Source organism: Pithys albifrons, chromosome 2 (genome assembly GCF_047495875.1).
Source record: "Pithys albifrons albifrons isolate INPA30051 chromosome 2, PitAlb_v1, whole genome shotgun sequence".
In the NCBI taxonomy this organism is placed as follows: domain Eukaryota; kingdom Metazoa; phylum Chordata; class Aves; order Passeriformes; family Thamnophilidae; genus Pithys; species Pithys albifrons.
In genome coordinates this window covers 107,326,691-107,341,427 of record NC_092459.1, presented here as the reverse complement: position 1 = coordinate 107,341,427, position 14,737 = coordinate 107,326,691, and the positions used below count along the sequence as shown (strand labels likewise).

Below are 14,737 nucleotides of genomic sequence, written 5' to 3'. Positions count from 1 at the left end.
CTAGGGTGGAAGGGTTTTCCAAATACTTGAAGTTATTTTTATACATGTGAATATAATTATTGACTGTAATTTTTAATTTTCCTCAGAACAAGGATGGTGAAGACCATTTCAGTGGCTGAAATATTTGTAATTCTTATCCAGTATTATGTGGGAAATTATGTTCACAGAATATGAACATAATATTATTATGTTCATAGAATATTTTTCTGTGGCTGAAAAATTTTGCCTAACTAAATGCTTGTGAAACAAACTGCTCTGAAACTTTTCTCAGATCAGTGTTTATGAGCGTCGGGCAAAATTATTCCTCCAATGTTAGTTAACAGAACAAAACTCTTTATAGTCTATTGTTCTGTTCTTTGCTTTGTTGGAAGATAATTTCTTTGTTTTAGTGATAAACAAATACAGATATAGAGCATATTTTCTGTGGTGTAATTTGTGTTCCTTTGTAATATCAGAGTGGCTATTTAGCAGAACAGCCGAGCAAAGGAGCAAGTGTTATCTGGCGCTAAAATAGTTGTGAGGTTTCCCGTACTAACTGTTCCTAAAAAACCCATTTCCCCCCCCTTTTCTTTCTATTGTGCATATAAAATACACTTTGCTGCTCTGTGTGGTATGATCTCCATGCTTGAGGAGGGCATTTATGAGCACAGGACGCTATTTCCTGCTGTCTTAAAGGGAAATATGACAGTTCCATGATCCTGGCTACACAGGAGGTTATTAACATGATTGTTCTTGTGTGCTTCAGTATTCTGATCAGCCTCAGGACTGATCTGCAGGAGTGCCTCACACCTTACTGTCAGCCTCCATCTGCTACTTCAGCACTGCATGAACTGTTCCAAGAGAGGAAACAGTTGTAATCTGCTGCCTCCTTTAGATGAAAGGGTTTGATGCTGCAAGTATTTATGCCATCTATATGACCAGCTGTCTGTATATGCACTGCTTCTAAATATGGCCTGCTTTCTCTACACTTTATTGTATTCTTTTTATTTCATGCAGAAATTGGCACTGTTTTCCCTCACCTCCTTTCTTCTTATTTTCCTGTTGTTACTTGTGTTGCAGAATAGTGCATGGGAGAGCTGTTCCAGGGAGAGCCTAAATTCCCAACTCCAACAGGTCAGGTCCAAGCCTGTTTCAGGCTGAAAAGGAGGATTCAGTATAAAATCAAGTCAGGTTGGGAATGCAGGTCATCAGAAACTGTCAGTCAATTAATAATTTTCAAACATTACAGAAAGCAGAAACATGTTGCCATCCTAAACATACAGACAATTCTCAAAGATAAATTAAAAACTTAAATGCTTTTTCTTTAATTAAAATTGTGTTATCAAGGAAACAATAGCGTTATGGAGGGAACTGATTTAAAAAAACAAAAAAATAAAAGGTCTCAGAAATACACTTGAAATCGGAAGAGGCAGTATCAAATTAGGCTGTATATTGAGTTACTGGACGCTGTCACTCCTGTTTTGCTGAAAGTAGTGATTTAGATGGCCAAGTTCCACCTGTCAGAGGGTTAGGTTTTAATGTTGTCTGTGGTTTTACAGCAATAAAAAGCACATAGTGTCCTGCCTATCAGTGCTTTGCAATTATTTAAAACAAGCATTTAAAAAAATTACTAATTTATCCTTTTTTACTACACAATAGCTCGCATTGTCACTAGAAACAGGCATTGTTTTGGCTGTTGCCTAATATCCATCTCCTGGTGCTCTGAAAGGCAAAAAAAGCCAAGGGGGACTCACTATGTCTGTAAGTAAGCCAGACTGGTCTGTGCAAATCTGTGAATCACGTCTGGGATGGGTGTGGGCTTGCACTGGCCTGCCCGTCCTATCTGAGACCTGTGTAGATGGTCAGTTTGTTGAAGCACAGAAGTAGCCTGAGCTCTTAAAGTAACATAACTGGTTCTTTCTGAGGTTATTCAGATATGTTGACTTTGTAGCCACTAATCTGGATTTGAGGGTCTCTTAACGTCAGCAAGCAGCATAGCCATCTGTATTGGAACCCATGGCAGGAAGATGTGTAGGACAGTTGAGTCTTGGAGGAGGTCCCCTGTTGTTAATGCTCAGGCAAGGACATGTATATCCACACACTGTCTCAAGGAGTTCCCTGAGAAAACCAAAAACCTGTATGTCAAAATCAACATTCACAATGAAGTTGCCAATAGTAGGAAAACAGTGGCACCCAGTACCCATGGGCACACACAGGCCATGGGCTTGTTATGTGAGAAACAAGGATCAGGGAAGAGTGTGCAGGCTGCCTTGGCATATACTGAAGAAGGTACTTGCCTAATTTCTGAATATCTTTTCCTGAAATATGGTGATTTGTGACATTCCATGATGGTTTCAGCGTGGTCTCGCACATTCAGTCCTGTAACTAGATAATGTCCATGCCAGAGACATGAAGGCTCTACAGAAATATAACCTTCCCGTTCATGTAACCAGACGTAGGAATACTAGGATAGGTTTGTTTGTTTTAAGCCTATTCTTCCAAGGGGATTAAGAGGAGCCAGAGTCCCTGTCTCTTCAGTTAGAGTTGCCAGCAGTTCTGTTACCTCCTTGTGGTAGGAGAGAGAGTGTGGGTGTTCTGCTGTGTGATGCTGCTGGGCTCCGGAGGGCAGAATTTTGATGCTCTTATCAAGAGTCCTAGAATGGAGCTGCATATTCTACAGCTCTATCTCCTGCTCTGATCAAAGCTCTGGTTCTCTAGTGAGAAAGCTACTTCTTTGTCTCCTGCTGCCCTCCACATCCCTATTCTATCATGTCCTGCTGTCCCCACCAGTTTCTGATTCCCCAGATGTATGTTGCAATGATAGCAATAGCAGGGTCCTGAGGGTGTTTATAGGCAGTGCAGTTACTGATAACTGTATGTGTTCTTGTTTTCCCTTTTTTTATTCAAAACTGGGAAGTATCAAACAATAAGCTTTGGTTTAAAAACTAACTAAAATCACCATTGCTGAAGTGCTACAAAGACACATAGGACAAAGCTACGCAGTGATTCTCACCCACTTGCCTGCACAGAAACCCCATCAGGAACCAAGAGTTCACTGTTGTGGTGTGCATCAACCTTACACTGTTATAAGTAGTCTCCTATTAGGGGAACACATGTCTCATGCTTCCCCTTCTGAAAATCCAGAGAGCAAACCATCACAAATCAACTACAGGTCAGAGTCTGAAACCATGGCATCCACTCCCTCCCTGAGGACTAGTTGAGTATTGTGGGGTGGCTGATTTAGTTTGATTTTATTTGAATAGGTGTAGTTTGTACTTCTAGCACCATGCCAGAACTTGACACAGAGCTGCTTATATTTATTTCCGTCTGTTGTTTAATGTTTTAGTGGAATTTTTCCATAGGCATCTTTCTTTTCCGTATACCTCTTGACTATTAAAATCAGGGTTTGTCCATGCTGAAGTAGCATTATATTAGCTGTTTCAGGGTAAGCAGTGCTAATAGGCAAGTGTAGTGGTGGTCAAAACAACAGCATGTATTGAATAAACTTTACTAAAATGAGTTGAGCTCTGCTGCCAGTGAATCTGTGAAACCATGTGATCATGTGTGTTACTCATGCTTTAGTTCAGAGATGATGGTAGCTGTGATGGTGTAGCATGCAGATGGTAGTTGTATAAACTGCAGTTTGTCACACTCTCACTCAGTGTGTCAGTTTGAGGATTCAAGGAACCCTGATACTAATTTCCACCCATGGCCATTTCACAGGCAGCTTTCTTGTTGAATGTCAGTATTCTACTGAGCTATGAGACCGGGTAGTAGAAACATAATTAGTCTGTTTGCAAAATGCCTTATGTGGATACCAATTTATGGTTAGCAGACCTGGATCAGAAACCATTTTTTTAAAAATCACAATCACGGAGTTGTTGTCTTATGTTCCATTTTGTATGTTTCTGTTTCTTTTCAGGGAAGGATCATGTTTGCAGATTTATTGGTTGTGGAAGAAATGAAAAATTTAATTATGTGGTCATGCAGCTTCAGGTGAGTTCTGTTCTTCGCCTCTCCCTTCTGTCCCATAGAGATGGCATCACAGGGAAGGATTTGCAGTGGGAGAGTGTAGACAGGTGGGTTCCACAGTTGCTGGAAAAAGTGAGGCTGAGCACCATTAAGAGTTCAGAAAAACTTAGTGTCTTTCTTCACAAAGGTGACTAGCAGGAACCCAAAGAAAAGGGAGAGAGAGGAGGAAAAACAGGAGCCCTGCTTGTAAATATTCCTTGCTTATGCAAGGATTACTCATGTAGGTTCTCTTACCAACTCAGGACACTCAGGACAGCAGGTGTCCCTGCTGTCTTTTTTGAGAAAAAAAACACACCCAGAGTATGAGTCCTCTCACCTTTATAGTATAGAGCCTGCTGGTGACGTCTATCTAGGGAGGTGTGGCCAGCACCGCCTAGGTAGAGGTCTCAGGCCCTGCCCTCTTTCTTCCTCCTTGCTCCCTCCTTCAGCTGTCCTCTAAAGGCTGTCAACCAATAGGAGAGACACAAATAATATTAGCTTATGCAAACTCTGTCTTCAAGGATGAAGCCTTCACTCTATCAGCTTTTGTTGCTTAGTACTTGTCAGGAAAAGAATAAATCTTTCACAGGTGGCATGAGCGAAAACACAGACCAAAATGTCAACACTATGAATTCCCGATACAGAGAGTAAGGCCGAGCACTGGTCTAAAGACTGTTGTATGCAGAAAAAGGATGGAATGGGAGACAATGAAAAGGAGTAGTGTTGGTGGGACATCTGTTGTGATGGCTCCAGTTGTCAAGATGCACTAAAATATTTCATAGCTCTGCTTTTCTATTTGAGATGGCTTTCTGACAATTTTCTGGAGAAATTACTCTATTCAGAACGCTCACAGGAGCAACCCAGATTATTGTGCAGCAGTGGCAGCTGTTTGAAATATTTCCTGCTGAGCTCTGTGATGCAGCATTCAAAATATGTGTCTTGTAATCAGAGGTCAGAGTGCGGTGAGATCCACTGGTGTCACACAAGGAGCACAGTTTCTCTATGAAAAACCATGATCTCTGCCTCCTCCATCTTTCCCAAGCTCAGCAGTAGCTCAGCTTCTGCTGTGTGTTTACTTCTGCTTGAACACTGTTGATATGAAGTCAATATGGGTAAATACTTAGATACCTACCTGTACTTCAGCAGACTTCCCCAGATAAAGGTCTGGTATCTACTTATCAGCAAATACATTGCCTAAAAGATAAAATGAAGTACTAGAAGATCTTATAAAGGAAATAAAGCAGATGCAAGGTGAGCACCTGACTGAGTAGCATGTCTGCTTTTTGGGGTTTGCATGTTAGTACTCACAGCTGTGAAATGCTATGCTTTCATGTGATGGTTTAAGTGTTTTGTTGATTGTTTCAGGGCAGAAATCTTGCAGATCTCAGAAGGAGTCAGCCTCGAGGGACTTTCACACTGAGCACAACGCTGCGATTAGGCAAACAGATTCTAGAATCAATAGAAGCCATTCACTCTGTGGGATTCCTGCATCGTGACATCAAGCCTGTATGTTGTTCTGGAAGTTTTCCTTTTGCTTGTGTGTCTGTCTGTTCTGCTTGAGTCAGTAAAGACAGTCTGAATATGGGCAGATCTAAGCAGATGCATTTAGGTCTCCTTGCACACTCTCATTGTTCGACATGTTGACTGTTTACCATAAGTCATCATGGCTAGGCTTCGCGAACGAAGATTTGGGAAGGGCACTACCCACGCTTGCTGCAAGCGTGCTGGTGGCTAAAAAGGCCGATACGGGATAGGCAGGTCCGGTCACAAAAGGCACAGCGGAACGTCTCTTTAGTTGATATCGGTGAGGAATGATTCTTTCTGAGTTGTCTTTTTTCCTCGAGACTGACTCTGCATGCATTCTCAAAGGAAGCAGCAGCGTCATGAATGGTGTGTCTCCATGAATCCCGTTTGGAGGCCAGAGTGGACCACTGATGGCAGTCAATATGGCCAAGACTGAGGTGTTCTCATCAGCATGGCCTCCATACTGGTGACCCCTGCCTGTTCAAGAACAGACACATTGGTCACGTAATCAGACCAGTGGATGTTTAGGATTGAACGGAGGCAGCGCTGATGGAAGCGTTCGAGAAGCCGCAGGTGGTGGCGATAGATGACCCAGGATTCAGACCCACATAAGAGAGTAGACAGAACAATGGCTCTGTAGACACTGATCTTTGTACTTTTCTTCAGGTGTTTATTGGAGCAGACTCTTTTATGGAGTTTTTCCAAAGGCTCTGTATGCCTTTGCTAGTCTGTTGTCAATCTCTGTCGATCTTACCGTCTGAGGAAATGATACTTCCCAGATAGGTGAACTGCTGGACTGACTTAAGCTCTGAATTGCATATGGTGATGTGAGGATGATGGAAGACTTCTTGAGGTGCAGGTTGGTAGAGAACTTCCATCTTCTTCAGGCTGACTTCCAGCCCAAAAACCTCAGCAGTCTCTGCAAAGCAGGATGTTAAGTGCTGCAGAGCTGCTTCTGTGTGAGCAACGAGGGCGGCATCATCAGCAAAAAGCAGCTCACAGACAAGGTGATTCAGGGTCTTGGTGTGGGCCTTCAGTCGCCTTAGATTGAAGAGGCTTCCATCAGTACAATATCGGATGTAGATGCCATTTTCTTCATTGAGGTCTGCTGTGGCTCTTTGGAGCATCGTGCTGAAGAAGATTGTGAATAGAGTTGGTGCAAGAACGCAACCTTGTTTCACACCACTGGTTATTGGAAAGGGCTCAGAGAGTGCATGGCCATATCTGACTTGTCCACGCTGATCCTCATGTAGCAGGATGATCATTTTGAGGAACTTCGTGGGACATCCTAAACGTTCCAAGATCTACCACAGGCCTTTTCTGCTCACAGTGTCGAAAGCTTTGGTGAGGTCAACAAAGGTTACATAGAGACCTTTGTTCTGCTCCCTACACTTCTCTTGCAGTTGTCTGAGAACAAATACCATGTCTGTGGTGCTCCTATTGGCTCTGAAACCACACTGGCTTTCAGGTAGAAGTTCTTCTGCAATAGTGGGTACTAATCTGTTCAGAAGTATTCTTGCAAGGATTTTACCAGCAATGGAGAGCAAAGTAATACCTCGGTAATCTGAACAGTCTGATTTTTCTCCTTTCTTCTTGTACAGGGTGATGATGATTGCGTCACGGAGATCTGATGGTAGTTCTCCTTGTTCCCAGCAACGCACAACAAGCTCATGGAATTTGGCATGGAGTGCTTGACCTCCATGCTTCCAGATTTCAGGTGGAATTCCATCAACCCCAGCTGCCTTGCCAGTTTTCACCTGTTGTATGGCAGTACATAAGTACATAAGTACAGAACAGTACATAAGTACAGAACAGTAATATAGCATTGTGCTTCCTTTAAGTGCATAGCAAACTAGCTTTCATCAGCAGAGGCTGCTCCATGGTGGCTTGGTAGTTGTCAGTCATACTTGTAACAGTCAAGATCCCATGATGAAGCGATCTAGTTCTGAACAGTCACTTGGAGCCCACCTGATTATTACTGTAAAAGGAGTTCTGTGACCCATCACTTCAATAAATGCTATTTTATGCATTTGAAGTAGTTAAATCATCCTCTTAATCCTTTCTGAACAATTGCAAAAAACTTGGAGCACAGTTTCCAGTGTCAGAAACACACAGTGTTGGTCATTTGCCTAAGTCAAGCACAGTCGTTCCAAGTGTCACCATAGAAGCGAGTCTTTTTCCTACAGTTTTTCACTGCTTGACGTCAACAGTTGTTGCTACACCATACACAAGACTACCTTCCTTCCAGCAGCCTCATTTGCTCCTTTTAAAATCAGCTGCTTTTTGGTGATCAGATTCAGCTGAAAATCAGTCACTGATGTGATTTGTCACAAATCCTATAGCAGCGATCCATTATGGTACAGGATAGAAGTTTAAGGTGAAAGTTAAAAACAGGAGCTGCTCCATTTGCTTGTTATTGGTTTATTTACTGAGTAGCAAACCCAGTGGTTTTTAGATGCCTGAATATTCAGATAGATTTAGGCAATGCAAGACAGTGGGTAGAGATGCTGGGAGTTAGGGCAGAATAATGCATGCTAGCAGCTGAACCATGAACAGAAGCATTTGTCTACAGTAACTCCAGCTTGTTATGCAAGAGTTGGAGCTCTCACTGCAGAGCTAGTAGTGTTAAATGTAGTTCTTTCTTAGAGCAGCTGAAATTTAGCAAAGCTAATGTGAATTTTAGTTGAGACTCCATAGTGTCCTATTTGCAAAGTGAACTTCTTAACAGAGGAGTGATTCTCTAATCATGATGTTTAAGATGCATCTTAAATTTAATCTCTTCGACTTGTTTCCATCAGAGGCATGTGGAGCTATACGACAAAGTTTTGTTAACAAATGGCCACTCTTACCCAAGTTGCTAGTATTAATTTAAATTTTTTCTTTTCTTCTTTGCCTAGTCCAATTTTGCCATGGGCCGCTTACCTTCAACATACAGAAAGTGCTACATGTTAGACTTTGGTCTAGCCCGTCAGTATACCAACACCACTGGTGAAGTTCGGCCTGTAAGTAAATTTCAATGAATTTTACTTTTCATTTCTGCAACTGATTAAGCATGGAGAGGTTTTGTAGTTCTATTTGTTTTGTAGTTGTTATGTTTGGTCATTATATTGGACTGTGTTTTCCAGAAGGTGAGAAGCAGCAGGTGACTTCAGCTGAGTTGGGTATCTAAGAAGGGATGCTTGCTTTTATCTTAAGAGGGATGCGGCTTTTATTTTTTTATTTTATTTCCTCTAGGTTAATCAGGTTTTTTACAGGCTTTCAATACTTACTGAGTAAAATATGGACTAACAAAGAGGGTGAGCCCTATGCTGGCCATGTGACTCACATAGCCACAGGGAACTGGTCTAGTTCAGTTCTCTGCGATCTAGGGAAACAGGTTGGTGTATTCTTAAAACTATTTATTAAAAAAGTGCTAGAATTAGTGGCTGATCTGATCTCTGAGCCTGAGCTTACTGTGAATTGCAACCTCTTCTCACCATTGCCTGGTTTTGTTTTTGTATATATTGCCTCTGTCCAGATTTCCTAGCCAGGAGTATTACAGTGTGCCTGCCTGGAGTGGAGGTAAGGGCAGGGAGCATAACTTGTGCCATGTAATATGGGTGTTATCTTTAGTCCTTTTATCAGCACTGTGTTATCTGGTGTCACTCATAAGAATATGTAAAGCTTCAAGATGGTCTAGGTATGTGTCAGAGAATTCCTAGATTTATTTCAGAACACAGTGCAAGCAGAGAGGACTCAAACAGTCTCTCTGTTTATCATCCTAGGCTTATACCTTTTGATCTGCACACCTTTTTCATCTGCAAGATAATTGTTGTTTTGGAAAATGTTGACAATGTGTGAGCTTAATACAGAGGCTCTATAGTGCAGGGTATGGTTGAGGAGTGGGAAGAAAGCAAAGGTCAGTGAGCAGATTTTGTGTCTTTAGTAGATAAACATAGCTGGGGGATTTTTCTTCTATTTTTTTACTTTTTAAATAAGCCTTTTCAGTTGAACATTGCAAGTGTTTTCTTTTTATCTGTAGATGAGAGGAGGTCCAAAGGCTGTGCCTGCATCTTATTCTTAAAAAGATACACATTATGTACTACTGGTCTTCTGTGTCAATGCTGTTTAATTTGGAGATAACCATTCTCCATATTGTCCTTTACAAAATGCAGCCCCACTCCTTTCCTTTTTCTGCAGTCAGAATTCAAGCCCATTATGGATTAAAACTGGCATTTGGTCTTCTGCAAAATTTCTTCATTGGTTAAGTGAAATTGCTGTGATTTATGTGTGTATTTCAAACCTCATTGTGCAAACACTGTTCTTTCTTTACAATTAAAGTAACTAATTTTTCCAGATGTATCTTCTTTTGAATCCTCTATTTTTTCCTTTCTCTCCCTAATTTCAAATTACTTCACTTTTATTGTCCTCCCAGACCTGGTTTTTGGAAACGGCTTTACATCCAGCTTTGGTATTTTCCAGGGCAAAAGATTCTTTAGCTGTGTCTCGCAAGTTGTGTCATGCTTGGGTTGGTGTGGGTGAGCAGGGGCTTTGTCAGAATTCAGAACTTTGAGAAGGTTGTTCTTAATTCTGGTCAATCTAGTGGTTGATTGTTTGTCACAGATGGGTCTCATAGAAGGATGAATGACATATAATCTTTTCCTGAAAATATACATGCAGTCTCAGAGTGGTGGGGGTATGCTTTGCTGAAAGTGGTAAAATGTCTCAGTTTGTTTGGGATATATGAGGATCGTAGGGAGAAGGTCTCATATCAAATGTACCTATTCTCCCATGCCCCATTTCAGGAGATGAGTCTTTTTGACAGAAATGATACAATAAAAAACACAAAAGTACTCATTTCAATGCCATTTAGCATTACACAGTAGTCATCAGGCTGTTCAGTCCTTTTGTGTCCCTGCCACCTGATAGCACTGTTGAGTCCTGCTAATCAGACTAACATTTGTCTGGAAAAGTATAGTGTGATTGCTGCCCAAGTAATGCACTGAGGATTAGGAAGGAGATTGAGGTGAAGGGTGGTATGAAGGCAAGTGAAATAAATTTTTTTGGTGGGGTTTGTTTGTTGGGTTTTTTAATAAGAGTTTATAGTAATTATTTTATGAAAGAGATTGTTTCAGTCCATTAAGGTAGATTCTTCTTTCTCCATTCTCTTTCTGTTCCTTTATCCATGAAGAATACAATTTCCAGATTTCTAATATGATCAACCTGAGCCTATTATTTCTGTGATTTGGTTTTGAGGTACAATACACAAGATAGCTGAGGGAAGGGGCTAGCTTTTTTCTGGAAGCCTGTCTGAATTTTGCTTCTTTCATATTTAATTATTAACAGACATTTTCTGCTCAAGTGGTTCTGTGAAGTTTCCTACAGTTTCAGGAGCACTGTCATACTTTATGAATACTACCATAAAAAGTGTTAGCTGTTTTCATAACCCCTGAAATTCATAGCCTCAATTTTACCACCTTTTCAGACCTGAATAATTTTCTAGTAATACAGATCATGAGCCAGGCTTTAGGATGCTGTGGATTTGTTGTTTTGGGGTTTTTGAACTTACTTACATCTTGCCTTGCAATTTTTCCACAGTGATTCTGTGGAACTAAATCCTCTAGAGATCTGTGCTGGCACTGATTTTCTGTATTTATTTTAGGTGAAATTAACTGATGCCAAACAGTATTAATTCTTTTTTTAATGTAAAGGCAAAAAGCTGTTTAGTAGTCAAATAGCACAGTCTGTCACTAGAAAGGTCTCTATCTGATTTTCTAGAGACTGATTAAAGCGTTCTACTCTGCATAATCTTCCCTGAGCATTAGTTTCTCCATCCTCAGCTGTTACCACCCTATCTTCCCAGGCATTATTTTAAGGGCTATCACAGTAGCTTTTACCTATAGGGCTGTTATTCTGCTGGGCTTCTGACGAGTACTATTGTGCTATTGTATCACTGTGCACTACAGTGATATTGATGTGTATGTTTGTACAGAGGATAGCTACTTGACAGTTCAACTTGGTTGCTCAGCATTTGTGAAGTTGTGGGCCACTTGACATAATTAAATCTAAATATATTCTGAATTTGAATTTATCCCGTGCTTCTACAAAAACAAAACTGATCTACCTTATGAGAGATGCTAATATTAGCACAAATGCTACTCCTTGGAGAAAAACTATTGTTGCATAGATTTTCTTTCATGAGAACAGTCTCAGCCTCTACCACTTGCCCAGTGCCAGATGTTGCAAAGTCTCCTGGATAAGTCTGTAGAAACTTACACTGCTCTATAAAGACAGAAGATGGTTGGGGCCAGAAGGTATGTAAGGAAGCATCAGCAACATTTTTTCCCTCTGTTAGCAATTGGGGAAGCTCAGCTGTTCTCAGTAGTCTCCTTACTTGATATTTTGGTGTGGGTTGTACAAGTCTGGTTTTGGTAGTTACTCCTTTGGACACCCAGAGCAGATGTGCATCAGTCATGTAGCCTTTTGGTGTCCATTGTGTGCTGGGAATGGCTTAGGGCCTGGCTAAAGGCCATTGCTTTGACTGCCATCAGCATTTCTGGCATTTGGTTCAGAGTCAACATGCTGGCTAGCAAGGAGGACTCTGGCAATTACGAAAAATGGGACAGACTGCTAATGCAAAAAACCCCTTAACCTTTCCATTGGATTTTGTTTTCAAACACTTCCAAGGAAAGAAAAGACAGCAGCTTGCCAAAACTGCCAGAGGAGATGCTGATTTCTTTCCTACTCCTCCCCTGCCCTCCAAGCCCTTCTCTCTCCTGTTCAGAAGGTGGCAAATTCTGATTAAGACCTATCATCTGAGGGCGTGTTTGATGTGGAATTTTCCATTTTTTGCGGGAGCACTGTTGGGTATAAATTCACACAGTATTCCTGGTCCATTAAGCTTAGTAACATCTTTTGGTGCTCAAGACTTGTGTATTTTCTGACTGAAGGCAACGGAAAAATTACTCAGTCACAGTAAACAGGGCCATCTCCAGGGCTGTAAGTCTCCTGAGATCCCTTTTCTAGGAAATATGTCTTAATTTTGTGTGCAGCTTGTAAAGTTTCAATGATAGAGATTCCAATATTCTTGCTCCCATTCTTCCTGTGGCTAAAATACATGGTGTTTGTGGTATTCTGCTGTCAAGTGAGAATGTGGAAACTCTGGTAGGAGAGGAAGATTTTGAACCTGAGACTTCCAAACTTTGGGTGAGCGACCTAATGCTGGAGAGATTCACAGATTCACAGAACAGGTAAAGTTGGAAGAGACCACAGTGGGTCATCTGCTCGGACTTCCCTGCTCAAATAGGGTCATCCTAGAGTACAGGATTGCATCCAGACGGGTCTTGAGTATCTCCAGTGACGGGGACTCCACAACCTCTCTGAGCAGTCTGTTCCAGTGCTTGGTCACCTGCACAGTAAGGAATCTCTTCTTCATGTTCAGCTGGAACTTCAGGTGCATCAATTTCTGCCCATTGCCTCTTGGTCTGTTGCTTGGCACCACCAAGAAGAGCCTTGCTCCATCCTCTCGACACCCTCCCCTCAGATACTGATACCTTTTAAAAATTAGTGTTTCACATGCCGTATTAAACAGAATGCATCTGCCCAACTACATGTATCCTACCTGAAAGATACCCAGAAATGTCTTCTTTAGGACTGGAAGCAAATTACCAGAGACAAATAGGGCCAGTGATGCAATTGTTATGGTCCATATGGAATAGGATGATGAAAACTACAGAACCTCTTTTAATGCCTTTATACAAATCTAGATGAGATAACAGTCAATGATGTGTATACCACCCATCTGGTTTCAAAGAAGGTATTGCAGATCTGAACAGTATTCAGAAAACAGTAACGACAAACTCGTGTGAAGAGGGATTGAAAAGATTGTATTTATAACATGCACAAGAAGATGAATAAAAGGAATTTTATAAAAGTCTGTAAAGTAATACTTAATAAGTGCTTACGGATACATCTCTTCTGAGATACACGTCGAGATTTCTCTTCCTGTTTTCTTCCTATTCCCTTACTCCACCCTGCCCATAAAGTCCATTTTGTAGAGAATCCCAAGACCTTCCGTAACAAATTTGGTATCACAGGATACAGAGATCTTTTTGAGGGACTTAACTGTTATTTTCCCTAGATGCAATCTTTTGCCCTGCTTCAGATAGAGACATGAGCACTCTTATTAATTCTGACATCCTAGTCATATGACCTGCCTTTGCTGTGAAGCAGTATAAGCAGTCAGTGTTGATGCATATCGTAGGACAGCAGAACGAAGCAACTGAGGAATGAATTGAAAAACTGTGGGTTTTTTTTAAATTTGTGTAATTATCTTCCATAGAAAGGACACAAGTTTTTCATCTTGCATTAATTTTCATAGCAGAGAGCTGGACTAGCAGAATGTCTTTGATACGGAGCACTAAGGCTGAGAAGTAAATTTGAACTTGAGGGGGGAAATAAACATGAACATTGTTATGCAGATGATGAACAATGTATGTTTATATAATGGAGGTGTTCTGAGTCATGGAGGTCTTCTGTGCTAATGTAGGTCAGGTTCTGGACAACTTCTTGATTGTTACTGGTCTTGGCATGGGCCTGCTAGTTCTGTCACTAATGTGCAGTACAAAAAGCATTATACCTTTCCGCTGTCTGTGACACATGGCCTTCAGAAACATTTTTCCTGTGGCTTCACAAATATTAATTGAAAGTGTTCAGGGCTTTAGCACCTTAATTATTTGATAATAGAGGACAGCCTATTTTTTTCCTGAAGTCTCTCTCCCATTGCAGGATCTGGCACTGGAATGTTCTGCTCAGCAAGCATTTTATTTTAGCTTAGTCAGCTGCAGCAGATTAGATCTAGATCTCCTCGTGGATCAGACTGCACTGCAGTAGTTTTCAGTGCCTTGCTGAAGCAACTACCTGTGTGAGGGTGGCTCTGTGAGTCAGTGGGCAGAGAGATGTTCTAGGCAGGAAAGTGCATAGCCTGTTTAGAAGAGCATGAGGGAGGCTGCAGAGATGTGTTGCCTAATTGAGAAAAGGGTATTTATTTTCCAAATGTCTGTGCGTAGTGCTAAAAATAAACTTTGCTGCAGTGAGCAAGGTATTAGAAGAGGAGATGATGGTATGTTTTTCTACTAAGTAGTTTTCCCCTGACTGGAAAATGAGCTGCAAAATAAGGTAAAGAATAGCAACTTCTACATCCTAATATGACAAATATTCAAAAATAGAAGCTCAGTAGTTTTAT

At 41.1% G+C, this 14,737-nt stretch overlaps 1 protein-coding gene across 1 annotated transcript in view; it reads left to right on the top strand.

Moving 5' to 3' along the window:
• TTBK1 (tau tubulin kinase 1) overlaps positions 1-14,737 on the top strand; it is a 116,981-nt gene that overhangs the window by 29,791 nt on the left and 72,453 nt on the right. Inside the window, 3 exon segments of the mRNA XM_071581948.1 lie at positions 3,902-3,975; positions 5,356-5,496; positions 8,412-8,516. Coding sequence (XP_071438049.1) covers positions 3,902-3,975; positions 5,356-5,496; positions 8,412-8,516 — 320 coding nt within the window.